At 40.4% G+C, this 21,635-nt stretch overlaps 1 protein-coding gene across 3 annotated transcripts in view; it reads right to left on the bottom strand.

The window, feature by feature from the left end:
• Positions 1-20,432, bottom strand: part of SCUBE2 (signal peptide, CUB domain and EGF like domain containing 2) — a 54,094-nt gene extending 33,662 nt beyond the window's left edge. For 2 of the 3 annotated variants that reach the window (XM_028731749.2, XM_028731777.2), the window contains exons 1-4: positions 20,253-20,431; positions 14,430-14,552; positions 12,236-12,361; positions 5,569-5,703 (exon numbers count right to left, since the gene is read on the bottom strand). In XM_028731749.2, the coding sequence (XP_028587582.2) occupies positions 5,569-5,703; positions 12,236-12,361; positions 14,430-14,552; positions 20,253-20,382 (514 nt within the window). In that variant the 5' untranslated portion in view covers positions 20,383-20,431. Of the gene's footprint in view, positions 1-5,568; positions 5,704-12,235; positions 12,362-14,429; positions 14,553-20,252 lie in introns of all 3 variants that reach the window. The other variant, XM_028731767.2, reaches the window with a different exon arrangement.
• Positions 20,433-21,635: the final 1,203 nt, after the last annotated feature.

The following is a 21,635-nucleotide window of genomic DNA, read 5'->3' as shown; positions in this document are numbered from 1 at the left end:
AGGAGCTGGGACCGAACGACGGGAGCTCACCCCGCCGTGGGGATTCGAACCGCTGACCATACAATCGGCAAGTCCTAGGCACTGAGGTTTTACCCACAGCGCCACCCGCGTCCCTTAGTAATGGAACCATTACTAAGTATTAAATTTAATTTCCTGTGATTCAGGTATCTATGCTCCACATAGCAATGGCTGACCAGAATTCAGTACAAACCAACGTGTTCTTGATGACAATGTCCCATTAGTTGACTTCTTTGCCCTTTCCGGACACCTCATAAAACCATTTTGTAATTTGTCTCCAACAGTTGCAAGCTGTTCACACTCTTAACACCCAGTTACCTGGAGGCAACAGGGATTGTCTTCCAAAATCATGCTGCCAAAACCTGAAGTCAATTAAACAATGAATAATCATTCCCCGGGTAACAGTTTTAAAGACCCTCTTTCGGCTTGATTCAGTGTGCTACTAATTAGCAGCAATCTATAGCCCTCTTTGGTGTTTTAAATACTGAATCGTACTGTGATTAACCGATGCTTGCATGGGATTAACCTATACAGTACTATACTAACATTTTATTAGCTAGTATAAAAATAAATCTAGGTAGCAATAATAGGCCATTACTGGTTTTATGCTCGGACAGGCCAAATCCCTCACTTCAGGCTGCAGAGCAACCTCAGAACCATCAGAACCTATCCCTTTCTAAAAAAAAAAGGTTCCTTCCAAGAGCCATAAAAAAAAATCTTGTTCCCCCTTTTTACACTCAGAAAACCCTTTCCGTATCTATTCACCTGCCAAGGAATACCTGCATGTTCGCCATTCACTGCCTGCACGTTACAAGGGTTTCTGCAGTGTGTGTTGTAATATTAATGTTGCATTCTAATTGTTAACTTGTCCTAAGACCTTAGGGTGAAGGTAACAAATTGTAGTAGTAATAGTAGTAGTAGCAGCGATAACAATCATAATAAAAACTACCCATTTAACCTTTCTTTTAGGACCTTTCAATGTAAAAAAGTCCATTCTTGAGATTGGGGGCGGGGCACGGGGAATATTTTCCCTATTCAGCATTTAATCCATGCAAACAACTGCCATACCTACATAACAGAAGATGGAGATGCTATCCCTCCAAGTTGCAGAATTCATTCTCTGCCTCTCTCACGCATGCATGCGCATGCAAAATGGAGCCCCCAATACTTCGTTTTTCTTTAAAGAAAATAACAATTGGGGGAAAGTGCATTTTAAACAGGCATTACAAGGATATTCAGAAAGTTGTGGGCGGATATGGGAGTAAACATATGAATTGCCTTTAAGTAACACCATACACTCTTGATGCCATACCTCTGATGCTTACACAACCACAATGTCATCTGGTACAATAATCATTCTATCTGGGTCAAGAATAATTGTTTCCCAGCTTCCCAGCAACGTTAGTTGCTTGAGTGCTGGGAAACGGAACACTTTCATAAATAAATAAAAATTGACAGGTTGCAAGGAGACCTCCATACCTCACAAAGCAGCAAACATAAGCAAACAAGCAAAATTCAGCAACATCCAGTTGCAGTTTTTCCACCAGTCGGTAACACACATTTCTAGGTACCACTGAAAGGCTTTGGTACAGCAGTAAGTTCAAATGCACAAACAGAAGCTTCTGTATGCAATGCAGTTAAATATTATTCCTCTGTGGTAGGTCTGCTACTGAAACGTAAAATCAAGGGGGGGGGGGCGGCAGCATCTACTGTGGCCAAAGGAACTAATACCAGGACACCTACTGAAACCCACATTTCTGCTAGATCCTCTATCCCAAAATGCCACATGTCAGTGACTTGTGCATTAACAACCACACTGCCTCATGGTTGCTGTAGTGGTGTCCAAACTTTTTTCAAAGAGGGCCGGATTTGATGAAGTGAAGGGCCGTGGGGGCTGACCAAAGGGCCAACCGAAGTTGTAGACCTTTTTTAGGATTGATGGTGTTTAAGAATTCTAGTTGTTGAGATTTTGGGGAAATTTTACCCCAGGAAATAAACTGCCACAGGGGCCAGATTAAAGCAACCAGCGGGCCGGATTAGGCCCCCGAGGCAGACTTTGGACATGCCTGTTGTAGTCCACACATACCCCTGATGCAACAATTGTCAATCAGGCAGGAAAATGCCTTGGCTTGCAGGTAAGCATACAGATTTATCTGCAGAATTGCTCCTCGCAGGATTTCACCCAACTCTGTTCTGCAGCCACGTTATTATTCCAAGAAGATGAATGTGAACTGACAACATGGCCTCTGAAGGCTCTGTAACATTTTAATTAGGCATGCTGTCTTCTTAACACCTCTATTTATGGTACAGATAGACTCCTTCTAAGGCTGCAGCTTTGGACAACAAAGGAGAGTGCCTACAAGGGCTTTGATTATTCTGCTCTGCTGGCTTCTTGATTCCTTTCCCAGAGTGAGAAAACTAACAAGACAATGATGCCTCCAACCCTTCAGAATACACAAAATATCCACATGAAAACTGGCAATCACTATTATGCTGTCAGTCAAACTCTTTGCATCCCAGAAGATCACAAATTAGCCTTATTAAACTCTAGTGTTTTGTGGCATTTGGAAGCTTCAACACGCCATGTGATCTGTCTGTTAGCTAAGAGGTGTTTAAGAAGCATTAAGAGAATTAACAGCTTTAGATTTCTGCTAACAGTGTAACTTCTTTGTGCCATTCAGAAACCAATGGAGACATCATTCAAGCAGGTACTTTGGTAAAGTTCACTGAACTCAAACAAACACTTCAAATGCTGAATAGAGACTTGTTTAGTTTTGCATGGGGAGGGGGGGCATTGTCTTGCACTCTTCTACTGAAAGCTATTGAGTGGGGGCAGCACATTCCAAAACACTACAATTAAATAACAACATACTATATACCCTTTGCCTGACTAGTTAAACACACTTTATTTGAAATGTAAAATAAATGTAAAATCTACTAAGTTGCTGAAGTTGAAAGCTTATTTCATCATTGATTAAGTGTTTCTATCTTTATTTATGAACAATTTAAAAAAGAGAAATGAAAGAATGTTTATTGTATTTCCATCCAGTCCTTCCTCCTAATGGAGTCTAGGGCAGGTAACAAAACTGTTAAAAGCAACATAAAAACCATTAAAACAAGTAAAATTTATCAACAAACCAACCACTGCAATAGAGCACACAGAAAACCCATTTCATATAGCTAACTACCGAAAGCTTGGCAAAATAAATACATTTTGATTGACATCTTAGTGCAGGCATAGGCAAACTTGGCCCTCCAGATGTTTTGGGACTACAACTCCCATCATCCCTAGCTAACAGGATCAGTGGTCAGGGATGATGGGAGTTGCAGTCCCACAACATCTGGAGGGCCGAGTTTGCCTATGGCTGTCTTAGTGTCAACAGTGCAGGAGACAACTGAATCTCCATAAGAAGGAAGCTCCAGAAATGGGGGACTGTGTTACTGTTCTGTGGACTTCTCCTGCAGATGCTACAGAACAGATCAAAGAGCACTGGGGAGGCCCTCCTTCACATGCTTGGGTCTCAAGATGTACAGGGCTTTGTACACCAGCATAAGTTAAATTTATAAATCCGATATCAACTTGAATGAGATGATGACTGGAGCGTCAGCATTTCAAAAGTACAGTATGTATTTGGAAAGTACTACAGTGGTACCTCGCAAGACGAATGCCTCGCAAGACAAAAAACTCGCTAGACGAAAGGTTTTTCCGTTTGCGAGTTGCCTCGCAAGACGAATTTCCCTATGGGCTTGCTTCGCAAGACGAAAACGTCTTGCGACTTTGTTTCCTTTGTCTAAATAATAATTCGCAAGACGAAAAATTCGCTAGACGACAAAACTTGCGGAACGAATTAATTTCGTCTTGCGGGGCACCACTGTATGAGAATTAGATAACTTGTTATGTGATGGATACACAATTTAAAGCAAAATGCTCTGGATTCTAGCACAAACTATGCCAAGATTAGGAAAGGATAAAAGGCATCAAAAATGCCTAATTCAGCACTGTTTGAGCTATTTACATCAAGTAGAAGAAGTTGTGTCTCAGTCCATTTCTTCTGGGTATCAGCAACCACAGATTCAAGACATTAGGTTAAGGTGGGGCCTTGGTTCCAAATAAAATAATCCATTCACTGACCTGAAAACAGTTTAACTTCTGACAAACTTCAATCAACTCAAAATGTGAATCAATGATTCATGGGGATGGATGTTCATGTGATGTCCACAATTTATCTGAGTTATTTTTCTCTGTCTTCTACTCTCACCAACCTCACATTTATCTATACACAGAATTTTCATTTGGTCCATGTTTCTGCTTTTCCACAAGCTATGTTATATTTACTGTACTTCCATTGGCCATTTAGATATTTCTAGTTGTATTATCGCAACACACACTTTAGCTGAAGACTGAACACTGGTTTGCTTTCTTTTTAAAAAAATGTTTTGGTTTATTAAAGAATGGCTTCATTCTATATTTATCTTTGCCAACTTTGCAAACCTATACAAATTTTCACTGTGTTAAACCCAGTCGGGCCCTGCTGACTAACCACAGACAGTGGAAACTCCCTGATTTAAAACTACCACTTTCAAGTTATTGCCCCCAGGGTCTCTATTAAACTTTCGTTCACTGCAGCCTCTAATCAGGCATCCAGTTTCATTTCTGTGTGGAGGATTTACTCATGGTCTTAAAACTAGGAGTTTTAAATAACTCTCCTTACCAAATGCTTAGGTCATGTAGCTTAATGGAAATGGACAATGGCAGTATTCTGTTGCTTCCATTCTTCATTTCAATGGGCATGCTTAAGAGAAAGCAAACCTTCTTCTTCTCCTATCAAGCACTTATTGACCACTGGGTTGATTCAACCTTTCTTTACACTAGGATCTTTCCCTTATAAAGGAAAAGTTCTCACAGTCGACTGACTGTCCCCCTGTCCCCTCTGGCACTATGCAAAGGCAGTAGGACATAGCCAGTTATGGCTCGTGCTTTGTGGGATGAAGGGGTAGCATGTGTATTTTGTCACTGACCTATAGTAGGTATTGCTTGCATTTCAACAACCATGTACGGTAACTGTGAAATGCAGCCCCGGCTGCCCCTGGTGGACAAAGATGTCCACCAGCAAGGATATGAGACCTCTCACTATTTCAGTAGCTGCTCAGGAATGCCCTTCAGCAGCTTCTATTCCACATAATTCAGCAACAGCAACTTGGTTTAAACATAAACCTGAGTGCAAAAAAACCACCAAGCAGGTAAGTCTGGCAGGTCTTGGTGTTTTTTGCTGTTGTTGATGTTTACGTATATGTATATTACGTCCCATGTAAACCAGAGATCTTAAAGACTGGGATTAGCCCTTGAATTTTGAGCATGCCCAATATGACTTGCTGAAAGACTCAGATATAACATACCCAAGTTACCATGTGACTCATGGGAACAACATGCAGAAGCACACTCAAGTCAAGATCATTACTGAGCCAACCACCTAGAGGGCTCAATTCAGGATACTTTGTGAGGGAGGGAGGGTGGGGCACCCTTTCTGTTTGGTGGAAGAGAGACTTTACCTTCTAAACGGTGAATACAGGTATGCTGGTTATCACTGAGGAAAAATCCATCATTGCAAATACATTCGTAGCTCCCTACTGTATTGACACAAATATGCTGGCAGCCTCCATTGTTGAGCAAGCATTCATCCATATCTGAAAAATAAGAGGCAGCAGATTTGTACCAGCTGTTATTGGTCAAAACAGCAGCCTGTACTAACCACATAGGAAAGGTCAATTAAGCCATGATGATAATAAAACACCCAACAGGTTGGCCAGTTGTCTTTATTCTCCCTTTCTCCTCACTGGTAGGATGGGCACAACAGAATTCAACACTACAGGCCTGATCAATATAATGATGATGATGATGGTGGTGGTGGTGGTGATGATGATAATGATAATAATGACAATAATGATAATAATGGTGATGATGATCAAATACTCTTAATGAACATTTCCTAATATGCCATTTTTATGTAACTCTTTTAAAAAATTACCATACTTACTGAAGAGGAAGAAAAACTTGGAGCAGTCGGAGGATCAAACATCTAACAAACAAAATGTCTCTGCAACTTCTAAGCTGGAATTGCAACGGTTTGAACCATCCCAGAAAAAAACGACAGGTTTTCCACATTTTGAAAAGGGAACAACTGGATCTGATATGTCTACAGGAAACTCATATAACTAGAGCACACAGGAAATTGTTGGTGAACAAAAGATTGGGACAAGAATTTATATCTTCCGATAAAGTAAAAAAGAGAGGAGTAGTGATTTATGCAAAGGAAAAATTGGACCCAAAATTAAAATTTAAGGATGAAGAAGGAAGATACCTGGCAATTGAAGTACAGATCCAGGGGGAAAAATATTTGATAATTGGAGTATATGCACCAAATGATGGGAAGGCAGAATTTTTTAAGAAGTTGCATGAGACTTTACTAGATTATCTCGACTGCAAAATAATAATGATGGGGGACATGAATGGAGTGGTTTCTACAAATATGGACAAGGCACAAAGACAGACAATATCTAAAGAAGGAAGATTACCAAAGACTTTCTTCGAGATGACGGAAAATATAGACTTGATTGACATCTGGAGAACAAAGAATCCTCTCGAGAGAGAGGGAACTTTTTTCTCGGAATCTAAAATGACATGGACGAGAATTGACCAAATCTGGGTATCTAGTGTGATGGCTACAAAGATTAAAAAAGTAGAAATCTGCCCAAAAACCTGCTCCGACCATAATGCCGTAAAGATGGAAATGAAAATGACAACAACTGGATCCTTTAGATGGAGAATGAATGACTCCCTATTTAGAGATGAACAATTCTGTAAAAAGGCCCTAAAGACATTGAAAGATTACTTTGAGATAAATTTGAGAACAGATGTGGAAAAAAGAACAATTTGGGACGCGAGTAAAGCCGTGATGAGAGGCTTCCTGATACAACAGAATTCAATCAAGAGGAAAAAGCAAAATGAAAGGAAAGAAAGAATTTTAGAAAAAATGAAGGAAGGAGAAAAGAAACTGAGGTCAAAACCAAAGTCTCAAGAAATTTTGAGAGAGATAAAATATTATCAGACGCAATATATGGAACTGACAAATCAAGAGATAGAATGGAAAATTAAACAAATGAGACAAAGGACTTTTGAGTCTGCAGACAAGTGTGGGAAGCTCCTTGCATGGCAATTGAAAAAGAGGCAAAAATTGAATACAGTTACCTGTTTGGAGATAGAGGGAAAGAATGTTCATAAGCCAAATGAGATAAGTAACTGTTTTCAAAGTTTTTTAGGAAATTATATACACAAGGGCCAGTAAACGAACAAGAAATAGAAGAATTTCTTAAAAATTATGGACTACCGAAAATTTCAGAACAGGGCAAGTTGATTTTGAATGAGAAAATAACAGAACAAGAAATAGAGGAGGCCATTCAAAAGGCACAACTGGGAAAGTCTCCAGGACCAGATGGACTGACGGCTAGATATTATAAAGCTTTGAGAGAATGTTTAGTGCAACCACTGAAAGAAGTTTGCAATGAAATATTGGAGGGGAAAAAGGCACCTGAAACGTGGAAAGAGGCCTTTATCTCACTTATACCAAAGACCGAGACTGAAAAGAACCAGGTTAAGAACTACCGCCCGATATCACTATTAAATGTGGATTACAAAATTTTTGCAGACATTTTAGCAAAAAGATTGAAGAAAGTATTGACAGGTGAGATTCATAAGGATCAATCTGGCTTTCTCCCGGGAAGACACATGTCTGACAATGTGAGGAACATAATAGACATTGTGGAACTGTTGGAAATGAACATTAACAGAAAAGCGGTTTTGATTTTTGTGGATGCGGAGAAAGCCTTTGACAATATTTGTTGGAGTTTTATGAAAAAGAATCTCCAAGGGATGGGGGTAGGCCAAGGTTTTGAAAATGGTATAGGTGCAATTTATTCTGAGCAGAAGGCAAAGCTAATTGTGAATAATGTGGTAACGGAAGAGATAGCTATAGAGAAAGGAACACGACAGGGATGCCCTATTTCCCCCCTACTTTTTATACTGGTTCTGGAGGTTTTGCTAGATATGATTAGAAAGGACCAGTTGGTTAAAGGAATTCAGGTCGGAGTGAGAGAGTATAAATTAAGGGCATTTGCAGATGACCTAGTTTTGACTTTGCAACAGCCAATCACTAGTACAAAAAGAGTTTTAGAACTGATCGAGATATTTGGTCAAGTTGCAGGATTTAAGTTGAACAAACAAAAAACTAAAGTCTTGGAAAAAAACCTAACAAATGAAGAAAAAGAGACATTCCAGAATGAAACAGGTTTGGAGATAGCAAAAAAAGTGAAATACCTGGGGGTGAATTTGACATCGAAAAATGTGAATCTTTTCAAAGACAATTATGATAAATGCTGGACAGAAGTTAAGAAAGATTTAGACATATGGTCAAGGCTGAAACTTTCCTTGTTAGGCAGAATTGCTGTTATCAAAATGAATGTATTGCCTAGAATGTTATTTCTGTTTCAGACATTACAAATAATAGACAAGATGGACTGTTTCAAGAGGTGGCAGAAAGACATATCGAAATTTGTTTGGCAGGGCAAAAAGCCAAGAATAAAATTTAAGACATTAACAGATGCGAAAGATAGAGGGGGTTTTGCCCTGCCGGACTTAAGACTTTACTATGAATCAGCAGCGTTTTGCTGGTTGAAAGATTGGCTGCTCCTCGAGAATACAGACATTTTGGATCTTGAAGGATTTGACAACAGATTTGGTTGGCATGCATATATATGGTATGACAAGGTAAAATTGCATAAAGGTTTTAAGAACCATATGGTGAGGAAAGCTCTGTATAATGTTTGGATTAGGTATAAAGATCTGTTTGAAAGTAGAACCCCTAGGTGGTTGTCACCAATGGAAGCAAAAGAGGTGAAAAAATTGAATATGGGTTCTAATTGGCCTAAATATTGTGAAATTATAGAACAAGATGGTGAAAATGTAAAATTGCAGAGTTTTGAGAAACTGAAGTTTAAGGTGAGAGATTGGTTACATTATCGACAGATAAATGAAGTATTCAAACAGGACAGAAAGAAAGGCTTCCAAGTGGAGAAGTCAAAATTAGAAACAGAACTGTTAGAACCCAATACTAAAAACTTGTCAAGAATGTACAACTTGCTGTTGAGGTGGAATACTCAAGATGAAATGGTGAAATCTAATATGATTAAATGGGCACAGGACATTGGGCATGACATTGAGCTTGCTGACTGGGAGCAGTTATGGACCACTGGTGTTAAATTTACGGCATGCAATGCCTTAAAAGAAAACATTATGAAAATGATCTACAGGTGGTACATGACTCCTGCTAAGTTAGCAAAGATCTATCATTTGCCCAACAACAAGTGTTGGAAGTGTAGTGAAACGGAGGGAACCTTCTATCACCTTTGGTGGACCTGCCCGAAGATTAAGGCTTTCTGGGAAATGATCTATAATGAAATAAAAAAAGTTCTGAAGAGAACGTTTGTTAAAAAACCAGAGGCCTTTCTCTTGGGTATGGTGGGCCAAATGGTGCCAAAGAAGGATAGGACATTTTTTATGTATGCCACTACAGCAGCAAGAATTCTTCTAGCAAAGTATTGGAAGACGCAAGATTTACCCACGTTGGAAGAATGGCAGACGAAGGTGATCGACTATATGGGACTGGCAGAGATGACTGGCAGAATTCGAGACCGGGGGAAAGAGGCGGTGGATGAAGATTGGAACAAATTTAAAGTTTATCTCAAAAACTGTTGTAATTTGGAAAATTAGGGGCTCAGAGTTATAAGAGATAAAGAACTACAGTTGTATTAATAACTAACTGAAGTTACATACATGAAATATATTCAAGTTATTATCAGAGGGTTGCTGAAAAATCTTGAAACAAGAATGCAGAAAAGGGGTGGTATGGGGAAGTCGAGTTTTTGTTTGTTTATGTTTATGTTTTTGTTTTGTCTTTTCTTTACTTATGGAAAACTAATAAAAATTTATTATAAAAAAATAAAAAATAAAAAATTACCATACTTAAATCAAAATATTTGAGTAGCTTTCATTGTTTCAAACTATTCCTACTTAAGGAAGCAGTCTTAAATTGTAGATTCAGTTCACAGGTCTTCCTTACATTAGGACTCCATTACACTTCATTCCACTTTTCTTTTTACAATAATGTACTAGCATCTGACCAATGGCAACTTCATAATACCCACTTGAGCAACGTTTGACTCCCTATTATCTGATGAACTGATAAATATGGGATTCCGTTAAAAAAAAAAAGCAATTTAATGCAGTTTTGTGATACTCAGTACTGCACAATACAAGTCAATAGTTGGATTTGCTGGAAGGATGATGACCTAAATGCCGCTGCCTCTCACCTTCTGAAAGCAAGTCTTCTCTTCTCTCTCTAAGCAGCACTGCCACATCTCTCACTCTCACTTTTAATTCCTCATTCATTGTCTGAAACATCTGTTTCAGGTATGAGTGGGAAGGAGAAACAAATCCTTAGATTGGCCCCTGGTAAGTCAGGCAATGCTCCAACTTTTTATGTGTTAGTTCGACATATTATCTAGACCCAAAATATGGAATTATTTGTGACATTTGCATGTAGCCTCGTAACATAAAATTCTGATTGAATGTTAAAAATGCTCTTGACGTTTGGTAAGCTTTCTGTGAAAAGGCACCATTAAGGTTCAAAAGACTGATTGCATTCTGCTGCAACACTAAACCATGAAAAGGCTTATTTTACTGTCTGTGTGTTTCCAACCATATTCCAAACCAAGAAAAGAATAAACCGAACCACAAACAACGAAAAGAATAAAGGCTTGTTTTCCTTTTAAAAATGAAAACTGTGTAATATAAATTACAGGAAAGGAAGCTAAATCTGTGCACGATTCTATGTAGATAAATGTTCTTTTTCTTTCATTCTGTGTTCCCTTTGGCTTCCCTGATCACTGAACCTAACCCTCCCCCGCAGCTTTAGGAGAGTTTTGTTGCCTTTTGACTCTCTGGCGATCTTCTCTTGAGCTTCCCACACACCTGTCTCCAAGGTGGTTGGCTGCAAACTCTATGGCAAACCTTAGGGTCTGGCACTGAAACAACTTCAAGCAGCGAGTCATTACAAGTAGCAACAATCCCGTAATGTATTCTACCTCAAAATATCCTTAGGAAGTAAGGAAGAAGACCGGAGAAATGAAATTAATTGAATTAATTGGATCTTAGGGGGAAGGTGGGGAGAGGATAGGAGAAAGAGAAGCTCATAAGATATTCTGGACCTCCCAAGTCTTGAGTGATTATTCAAAACATTAGGCATCCCTCCTTCTCACACACAAAACACATGTGTGTATATGCGTGTGTTTGTGATATGCTGTGTCTTATACTTGCCAAGAGTATTGCTACCGTTTTCTTCTGACAGGTTTCAACAGCTACATCAATTTCAACCAAGGACAGCAGCACTTCTTAAATAGGGCTGTAACAGTGGACAGGAGAAGAATGTGGACAAATGGACTGGTGGGTCAACAGGGTGGGAGGCACAATGGCTATGACCTTCCAGTGCATTTAAATCTTTCTGCAACCCTTTGCATACAAGAACCCAGGAGCCATACTCTTAAAAGTACAGAATTGTGGGGGAGAGAAATGAGACCATTATACTTTTCCAGGGCAATATTCAACTAACTTTTGCTACTATTATAAGTGATGTCCGTCCTGTTTTGCACACCCAGTGCTGTCCCCAAAAAGCTCTTCCAGAGGGTTAGAGGAACCACCAGAACAGATTTGTGGGGGAAGAGAGGGGGAGAACATTCCGTGGTGCAAGGAAAAATCTTTGCACTGACATAACCTTAGCAGCAGTATTACACTGAATACAACCCAAATACTTTCCCCAAGCATTTTGTAATAATGAGTCAACTGTGCATGAAGCATATTGCTTAGGCCTTTGGTTTGGAAACAATGATCTTCTGGTTCCTTTCTGCCATATATTTCTAGATATGCACTCAAACAGTAGCACCTCCATTTCAGAGATGGCAAAACTCCAAATGACCAAACCACCTTTTAGATTTTTCTCATTAAGATAACATTGCTTTTATTCAACCATCTTAAATTTTTTCATGCTTATAAGAAAATATAGGTGGCATTCAGCACTGAGGCTGTAACTCATTGTAGCACAATCCTTACCAAGACAATTATGGCCATCCTGAGCCAACATGAAGCCATCATAACACATGCAGCGATAATTGCCTGGAATGTTGAAACATTCGTGCACGCAGCCTCCATTGAAGTCATTATCACATTCATCAATGTCTGAGAAATAAAGCAAAAGTCAATATGATGGATGCCTGCTTGTTTGCTGTAGACAGGTCATGACATGACTATATTATATAAATGCTAGCAGTTACTGCTATCTTAGATCATATTTGCCTTTCAAATAAAGCAAGTTCAATAGAGTATTGACAATTTCTCAACAGTAACATAAAGCATTAACCTTTTTATGTGCTGCTCTGATATTATTTTAAGAGTTTTACATATCCAGCTGGGAATGTCCTGCACCACACTCCATTATATGGTGCACAGAGGGAGAAAAAATAAGTTACTACAGGCTTCTGCTGTAGCAATCACCTGCCTCTCCTCCCTTTCACCCAAGTAAGATCTTGTAGAAATCTCAGGATCAGTCTAAAATCTGGAAACCAAATTCTTCTCAAAGAAAGTTTCCATGCAAAACATGCACAGGCAAGATAAAAGTGAAGCCATCAGATTCAAATATTAATGTTTATATGAACAAATGTGTATATGTGTAATCTTAATACAGTGGATTTCTTATATGGTTAGAAGTGGGTTTCTTATATTCATTCATTGAATATTCATTCATTCATTCAATGAATGAATTCTATGAAATGATCAACTCTTTAAAAACTCTAAACAAAAATATAGAACCACCCTCAGGCAGTTAATGAACCTTTATGAACTTTTGATTGCCGTATACTAATTTTTTTGGCTCACGCCCTTTTCTATAAACTAACTCATATTGGATTTATTCTTTGCTCTTCATTTAATGAATTTCTGAATAAACTAACTAATTAATCCTTATTCACCTCCTTTGTATTTAAGGAACCTGAATGAACTCTTGACTCAATTTACTTATTAACCATGGACTATCTACCTAACCAACCTTATTGGATTATTTTCCTGTCTAATTTAAATCACCATTAATCACTTAGAATTGTAGAGTTGAAAGGGATCTCAGGGGCCATGTAGTCTAACCCTCTGCAATGCAGGAAGCTCAACTAAATCCATCCATGACAGATGGATATCCAGCCTCTGTTTAAAAACCTCCAAAGAAAGAGAGTCCACTATCTCCCAATGAAGTCCATTCCACTGTTGAGCAGCTCTTACTGTCAGAAAGTTCTTCCTAATGTTTAGTCAGAATCTCCTTTCTTGTAACCTAAATCCACTGGTTTGAGTCCTACCCTCTGGAGCAGGAGAAAACAAGCTTGCTCCATCTTCCATGTGACAGCCCAGTTTAGATATTTGAAGATGGCTATTGTATCTTCTCTCAGTCTCCTCTTTTCTAGGTTAAGCTTACACAATTCCCTCAAGGCTTGAACAAGAATATTATCTTTTTAAAGTAACCTGAACAAATCCTTAAGAAAACATCTCTATGTATAAGGCTATTGGATGGATTTAATGGGAATCTGGGGCAAGAGGCCACAGTGAAGGAGGTGATCAAAGCCACTTTTCACTGAAATAAAAGTAGTTTCCTGTGAGGACAGAAGAAGGGGGTATGTTTTCTATAAACTTTATATGATCAAGCTGCTCTGAAATATAGGCACTTTAATTTTTAGCCTTTACAACTTATTATACACATTATAGTATGGATTTATTAATTGCAATGCATTTTATACTATATGATCAAGCTGCTAGGAACTGTGTGCATATAATTCAATTTAGTCTCTATGAAAATTTGTTAGTTTTTGTACAATTTGGTATAAAATTACCATGCAGTGGCTGCTTGCTATTGTATTAGTATGGTTATTACATCTTATTAATTTGTATATTTTAACAGATTGTTTTATGGTTATTTTAAGTGCTGCATTGTTCATCTAATCCGACTATGCTATTCATTGGATTATGTTTTGAACTGATTTACCTGCCTTTGGTTGTTATTATAATCATGTACCAATTTGCATTACACAGCTGTCTGACTGGTGTTGACAGTGCTTCCTGCACCCATTGTGAAAAAGTTTAAACTGTAATCAGCAACTTAAAATACAAACATACATATATTTGTTTCTTCAGCATAGTTTATTCAGCTTTAGCTAGTAAAGAGGGGGACTAAGAATACTTAGTGTAAAACTACAAAGCACATACATACCTTCACACGTCTTTCCTTCTCCACTGTAACCTGGTTTACATGTACACTTGTACAACTTTGGAGTATTCTGACAAATTGCATCTGGGTGGCAGTCATCAATCCCTTGGGTACATTCGTCCACATCTGTGAAAAGAAATGCAACACAGTAAAAATACATGCAAGTGATGTGTCCCACTCAGAAGTTCACAGACAAAATGTGAACTTATGATTGTAAGATGGTTCTGCTTATTACAGTAGCATCTTCCTCTCATATACAACTGCTAAATACAAAGCATAATATACAAATGACTGTTACCTTTACAAAACTTTTTATCATACTAGGACAGCTTGAAGGTACTTCTGCACGAATCCTTTTCCGTCTTAAGGAGATCAGGGCCAACCACAGCCAGGAATATTTAGCACTAGCAAAGACACACTTTGGGATGCAAAAGAACCACTCCATGTCGGCATTCACATGTAATGCTAAGCCATGGTTTGTTTAGATAAAGTGTGGACCAACCATGCGTAACCATGGTTTACTTTCTGGCATCAAGTTATGATTTGTTGGCTGACAAATTGTGACTTGCTTTAACCATGGGTTGGCATTAGATCAGAACCCAACAGCCTTATTTAACTACCGTTTGTTTGGCTGCCCCACTCGAGATGCTGACTAAGGTAAAGAGACGTAGGGCAAAAGGAGGTAGGAAATGAAATTGCTCACAAGTCTATAGCTGGTACTTTTCTAGAAGTCCTCACTTTTAATTGTACATAGCAAGCGTCCTTTCCCCACTCAACTGTTTCAGAAACATGCCTGTTCTTCGTATGGCACTGGCAGCAGCCCTATCCAAGCCACCCACTCGCGAAGTGCCGACTTGCCTCTACAATTTCAGAAAAAAACAGCACTCATTTGGAATATAGTGAACTCCTTCTACTCCCACTGCAAGGTCCTTTTATGTCTTGGCTGTTCTGTGTCAGAGCAAAGTGAACAGAAGCAGCTTGGATTACTAAACCTCCATCGTGTCCTCCTCAGTTGACTTCTCCCCACCTGGCAAACAAGCTTCAAATGCTCTTGCCTTTCTTCATAGATAAGCGACTATCACATTCCCATTTTGGAAGCCCAGGTCTGCACATTTTCCAGCTATACTATTTCTTGAGACTGGACAGCTAATCCGTTCTGCGGTGTTCCAAATGTGGCACCAACAGATATGTTACAATACCAGCAGTTTTATTTTCTGTCCCTTTCCTAGTAATACCTAGCATGAATTTGCCTTTTCACCACTGCTGCGCACTACTGCAATTTTCGTTTAGCTACTCAGCATGACGTCAATAACTCTTCACTGTTTAGTCAGACAGTTAAAACCCAATCCTTATCTACATGAGGTTATGATTTGTTGCCCCAGTGTGCATTATCACTTTACACTTACTTATGTTGAACATCATTTAACATTTTGTTGTTCATAAATGTAGCTCACTGGCCTGGGCCCCTGGTTAGCAAAATGGCATCTTTGTGGACCTCACCCAGCTGGAAGAGCTAGGCCAGAAATGAAGTTTCCTGAATGTAACCCAGATGTCTATGTGCATTTACTTACTGATATGACTGAGATTAAAGCAGGTGCATAGAAAAAAACTTCAGCCCCCCCCCCAGCAGTGGTTTCATAGTAGATCCATTACCAGTTGGCCATATTCAGGCAGTCAACACATGCAGGGTTTTCAAGCTAGCTACCTTATTTTCATAGCTTGTGAGATACTGCACAGTTCCCTACAGAGATAGGAGTACTGATTTCCAAGGGGGGAAAGCCCTGAAAAGTAAATACATTTCAACTGCAGTATACTAACCAGTTACTGAAGAAATACGACTTTATTACTGTGACATCACTGTCATAAAATGTGATTGGAAAGAAATACTAACAAATGGCGTTTTATAGAAATGAACATTTAGGCAAGTCAGGGCCGCAGAAACATTAAACTTTTACTTTCCATTAAACAGATGCTTATTCAATGGTGTGTGTTTTTTAAAACTGTTCCAAAATTAGCTTTTTGCACTGAAAACCAGAAGTCTCATCTGGTAAGAAGCATCACTCAAGCACATAGTCAGCAGTCACCTTTCCAAAAACAACAACTCACAAAGGATGTTCACAGCTAAATGATCCAGGCAGGAATTTCAGAGCAGGGCAGCTAGGAAGATGCAAAACTCTCAGATAAAGGATGGAAATGTGTATGTATAGGATGCTGGTTTGCACGAAAACTTCAGGAAGGGAAAAAAGTGTACCAAACAGAAATAACACATACCTAGCAAGCATAGGCGCCGACTCCATGGGGCTTGAGGGGGCCCGAGCCCCCTCAAAAATTCGTTTGGGGGGGCTCGGCCCCCCCAATAATCTCCGGCGCCCCTCCAGCAGAGCGCCATCGCCGCCCCTCCCCCAGCCCAAAATGCACAGGGAGGGGCGGGCTGCATGCCTCCTGCCCTCCCTCCCGAGCAAAAGCTCCACCCAATTTCCTTTGGAGCTGATTAATAGGCGCAGCACGCTCTCCCCTATTCGCTCACGAGGAGGCGGCGCCACTTTATTTGCATATTCATGAGCTTATTTATTATTCATGAGCTTTCCCGGGCCCCCCCAATATTTTTTATAAGTCCGCGTCCCTGCTAGCAAGGCACCAAACTTTTGCAATATTTGCTTTTTGATACAAAAAAATACTTATTAGGAGACATTTATTATTGTGTTAAGTTTGAAGAAGGCGGCTAGCAGGCAGAGGGCCTTCACAGTGGTTGCACATAGAATGGTCTCCCAAGAGAGGGCTGCCTGGCTACTTCTTTGTTTTATTTTCAGTACTAAACAAAGATCTTTTCTCCCACACCTTTCATACTTAATTTTAGCACTACTGATGTTTTTATATCTGCTTTAGCTGTAGTTTAATATATAGGGCCGGATTCAGCTAATGAGTTTCATTAGCAAAAGTGTGAACAAGGGCTACCACTAGTGATAATGGGCTTCTTCCCTCTTCTTCCCATATGCCCCCCAATTGGCTACAGGGGTTAAGACAACCTCCAGAACAGCATGTGAGGGCACAAGAGGAGGGATCACGCCATCTGGCAAGCTGAAATGCTTATGCTGATGCACATTTGCCAGTGCCATGGTGCTATGTTGAATTCCTCCCACACTCTTTTCCTTTAATATAGGCTTCCTCAACTTCGGCCCTCCAGATGTTTTGGCCTACAACTCCCATGATCCCTAGCTAGCAGGACAAGTGGTCAGGGATGGTGGGAATTGTAGTCTCAAAAACATCTGGAGGGCCAAGGTTGAGGAAGCCTGTTTTAATATAGATCACTGGGGGAATCTCTATTGAATGCCTATTTAATAAAATAAATAAGTAAAACAGTTGCTCTTCTTTTTTTGTTCTGTACAGAACAAGTCCGGTAATGGCCTAGGTTCTTCATTAGCATTGTTCTTGCAAGCATGCTGAGAATGCACTATATTTCAAGTTACACTTATTCCTATTTTCATGCCAATGAGAGTGTTGTATGATTGTGCAATTATAATCTGATGTCACACACACTAAGGAGTCCCTCAAAAAGCTAAAATAGATCTCAATTGTCACAAGTGGTGAAAACAGAGAGTAGTTAAGGCCCAGCCAAAGTAGTAACTAGCAGGAAAAAGGAACAATCCAGGGGGTGGATAAATAGCACAGAAAAGGGGGTTGGAGAATTAAAATCACTGTTGTAAAAGAGAAGGTTTAGAAGGCAATAACACAAAAAAGTGTAACCAAATTAACAAACAGAACTATCCTCTTAGAAAACTGCAAGTATTCAGTCACTCAGCCGCTAAAAAAATAAATAATTGATGCTGGTGTCCCAAAGGATGCATTTAGTTGCAAACTGAAAATTAATGAGACCCCTTCATGATCAGTTCTCGTCACATACTGAATTAAACTCAGTTTGCATCATGACAATTTGATCAGGTGAATTTGCCCTAGAACCATCACTGACAAGAGTCCCGACGTCTTAGCAGCAGCAGCAGCAGCAAAACAGAAAAAAAGGATCTATATAAAATCGATAGGTAAGAAAACAAAGCAGAAATACTAGCAGGAAACAATATAGTCTGCTTATGTAGCATATGCACCAATTGCAAAACAATTTTATATCAAACTGCAAACATTCACATCATAGCTTCCAATGAATGGCATTCCAATTCTCAAAACACTGACTTTATTTAAGTCACCAGGATTTACTTGAAAGTATTTTTCCTTTAAATCCACAAACGTGTTTTCAAGTGAATGTGTTCAGGATCAGTATACTACTCTGCAAATAAAGTACAAAAAAGAACTTGCACCAATACCCTAGAATACTTTTTATTTCAACTTCCATCACTAAGAGTATCTATCATGGGCCATGATCACCACAGACAAAGGTATATGTACTGCAAATTTCATTTAAATCTGAAAGATAAGCTATTAAAGTATATTTCCATGTAAGTCTACTTAAAGAGCAACAACTACAAAAAAAATGCATGAAATACCTCATAAAAGTACAGCAAATGTAAATCTAGTTATTCTACCTACCTGGTGATGCTTTTTTCCTATGAAATATGTTTACTCACAGTAATTTTTTGAAAAACTCAATAAAATACAACAGGCTTTAAGTATGGTAGTGGCAACAGTGTAAAAAATAAACTTAATATTTAATCAAATTTTATTATTCTATATCAATATCTTTACATTTTTTCAGTGGTTTGGTATATGTTTTAGCAATAGTTACTTTCTAGTAGGGTGAAAACATTAAAACAAACACTATTTCTCCCATAAAGCCAAAAATTGTATATCATAGCCAACGTTACAAATCAATGTAAGCCAATAATTTTCCCCAGTTAAAAGTTATCACATCTATTTGTACAACACCAAGCATATTTTATGCATTATGCAACACACACTGAGAACTCAATTCTAAGAAGTACTGCAACTGAAAACCTTTGGGTGCACTGTACTATTAACACTACAGTCCGTATACTTGTACTCAAAAGTAAGCCCCCTCCCCCCTTGCATTCAATGGGGCTCTTTCAGGTAACCATGTATACTATGGATTGCAGCCTTAGCTTTTCCTACTAATTTTAGTCAATTGCTTTTAAAAAAACAAATGGTAGATGGGACGAGCCCTTCTCTACAACTTAAGAAAAGTTACAATATGTGTAAGCTTTTATACCTGCATATAAGAAAGAAAAACCTATTGTCTTGCTCATCAAGAGCTTAATTTTCTAGGCAGAATGCAGCCCATTTATCAGAGCTATGAGCCTACTACATACAAAAGCTCATACCACCACCACCGCTTCTCCAACGTGCCACAGCATTTTGTGGCAGCAACAGCAAACTGACAGGTCTATTCTCCTGAATTACTGGAAGTTTGAGACACTGAAATCAATGGAACTTGACTGCAAATGACTGTGTACTGTAAACACCAGCACAGGCTCTTGCAGCAGCTGCAGCCAGCGGAACAACTCGTGTTGTTTGTGTGGTGGAGCGCGGCCAACGATAATGCCCATCGTATGCAGAGATGAGCTTGGGCTTCCCCAACTATCCCGCGAAGCCTGTGCGTGCGCGGGTCGACAAAACGAGCTTAAACTTTTTAAAACTCCCGACGGGGCGTCGAGTCCTTCGCATTCGCAGAAGGGGCGCGCGCCCTTGGGAAACATCCCTTCCCCTCAGCTTTGCCCACAGCAGCCAAAAAGCCTTTTGGAACCCTGCCCTGCAAACACACACACACACACACACAACCCAAACCACCCGCACGAACCCCGTCGGGTGCCTTCAACCTGGGAGGAGAGGGGGGAATGGCACCCTGCAGCGCATACGAACCGGGGAAGAGGAGCCCGGCTGCGCGGACCTGTCCTTGGGGGGGCGCGTCGAACAGCGGCGGCGGCGACAGCAGCAGCAGGAAGAGCAGCAGCGCCTTCGCCACAGAGCAGCAGCAGCGCCCGGACCCCATCGAGCTGCCGGCGCCAGTCGTTGCTGCTGCTGCTGCTGCCGCCGCCGCCGTTGCTCGTGCGGCTGCCGCCCCCTGGGGCCCGGCCCTGCGCGCGTCCACAAGGGGAGGTGTCTGCAAGCGCCTGGCCCGCCCCGAGCGTCGGCCTGCCCTCACGTGCGAAGCAGAGGCAGCGCGCACGCGCCGGGTGTGGGACCGCAGACGCCGCTGCCTCTGCTCTTTCCCGCTCTTATACGCGGAAGGGCCTGCGGACTGTGGGGGAAAGGTGACCAGATACTTAATATATTTGTATCGGGGCACCTGAACAAAACGGCACCACCCCCCTCCTTGTGCATGCCTGGCTCACAATGCAAGCCACTTTGAGCTGGTGGCCGGACTTTAAAATGCGTTTAAAAGGCAGGTGTTGGGTATTATCCTAAGACGTGAATGGCATGCAAAAGGCGGGAGGCGGGAAATCACGCCACTGCAGCGGGAGAGAAACAAAATACTGTAGCTGACTTAGGACGCTATAAATGGAAGCTCACCTTCTTGTTTGGCATCTACTTGGGCAAGAAGCATACAGCAGCTCTAGGATTTCTCGGTGCCTGTTGTCTGCCATTGATAGTCCTGAGGAAGGGGTAGCCAATGTGGTGCTCTCCAGAGGTTTTGGACTCTCCCATCGTGGCCAGTGGTCAGAGATAATGGGAGTTGTAGTCCACAACGTCTGGACTGCAGCACCTTGGTTCTGTCTGCTCTAAGGCCTGCCCTGTTTCTTCCCCTTTCTTACTCTTTGCACAGTAGTTGCTTCTTCCTTTAGACTGGAATCCAAGACAGTCTGCTTTCTGCCCTCTGCATTTTACTGAAATTGCCCTCACAATGCCCCAATGAGAACTCTTAAAATGTTCTCTGTCATCATTTTTCTTACTGTTCCCTTCCTTCGAGGCAGCTGATAACTTTCTTCTGCTTTACTGCCTTTATGCCCTAAGTGTCTGCATTATGTTCTTTCCTGAGTCTTCTCATACCTACCTAATCATTCTCTCAAGTGTTTCCATAGGTAGAAACCCCCTGCTTTCCCTCTTTCTGTGAGGGGTCCTCAAGGACCTGCTCTTGCCCCTCTGCTCCTTTCCAGTCTACATGCTAAGCCCTCCCATCAGATGTCAAAGAGAACAACAACTACCAGACTTCTAGAAGACATCTAAAGGCAGCCCTGTTTAGGGAAGCTTTTAATGTTTGATGTATTACTGTATTTTAATATTTGGTTGGAAGCTGCCCAGAGT

The sequence above is a fragment of the Podarcis muralis genome, chromosome 1 (genome assembly GCF_964188315.1).
Source record: "Podarcis muralis chromosome 1, rPodMur119.hap1.1, whole genome shotgun sequence".
NCBI classification, from domain to species: domain Eukaryota; kingdom Metazoa; phylum Chordata; class Lepidosauria; order Squamata; family Lacertidae; genus Podarcis; species Podarcis muralis.
This window is presented reverse-complemented; position numbering and strand designations above follow the sequence as displayed.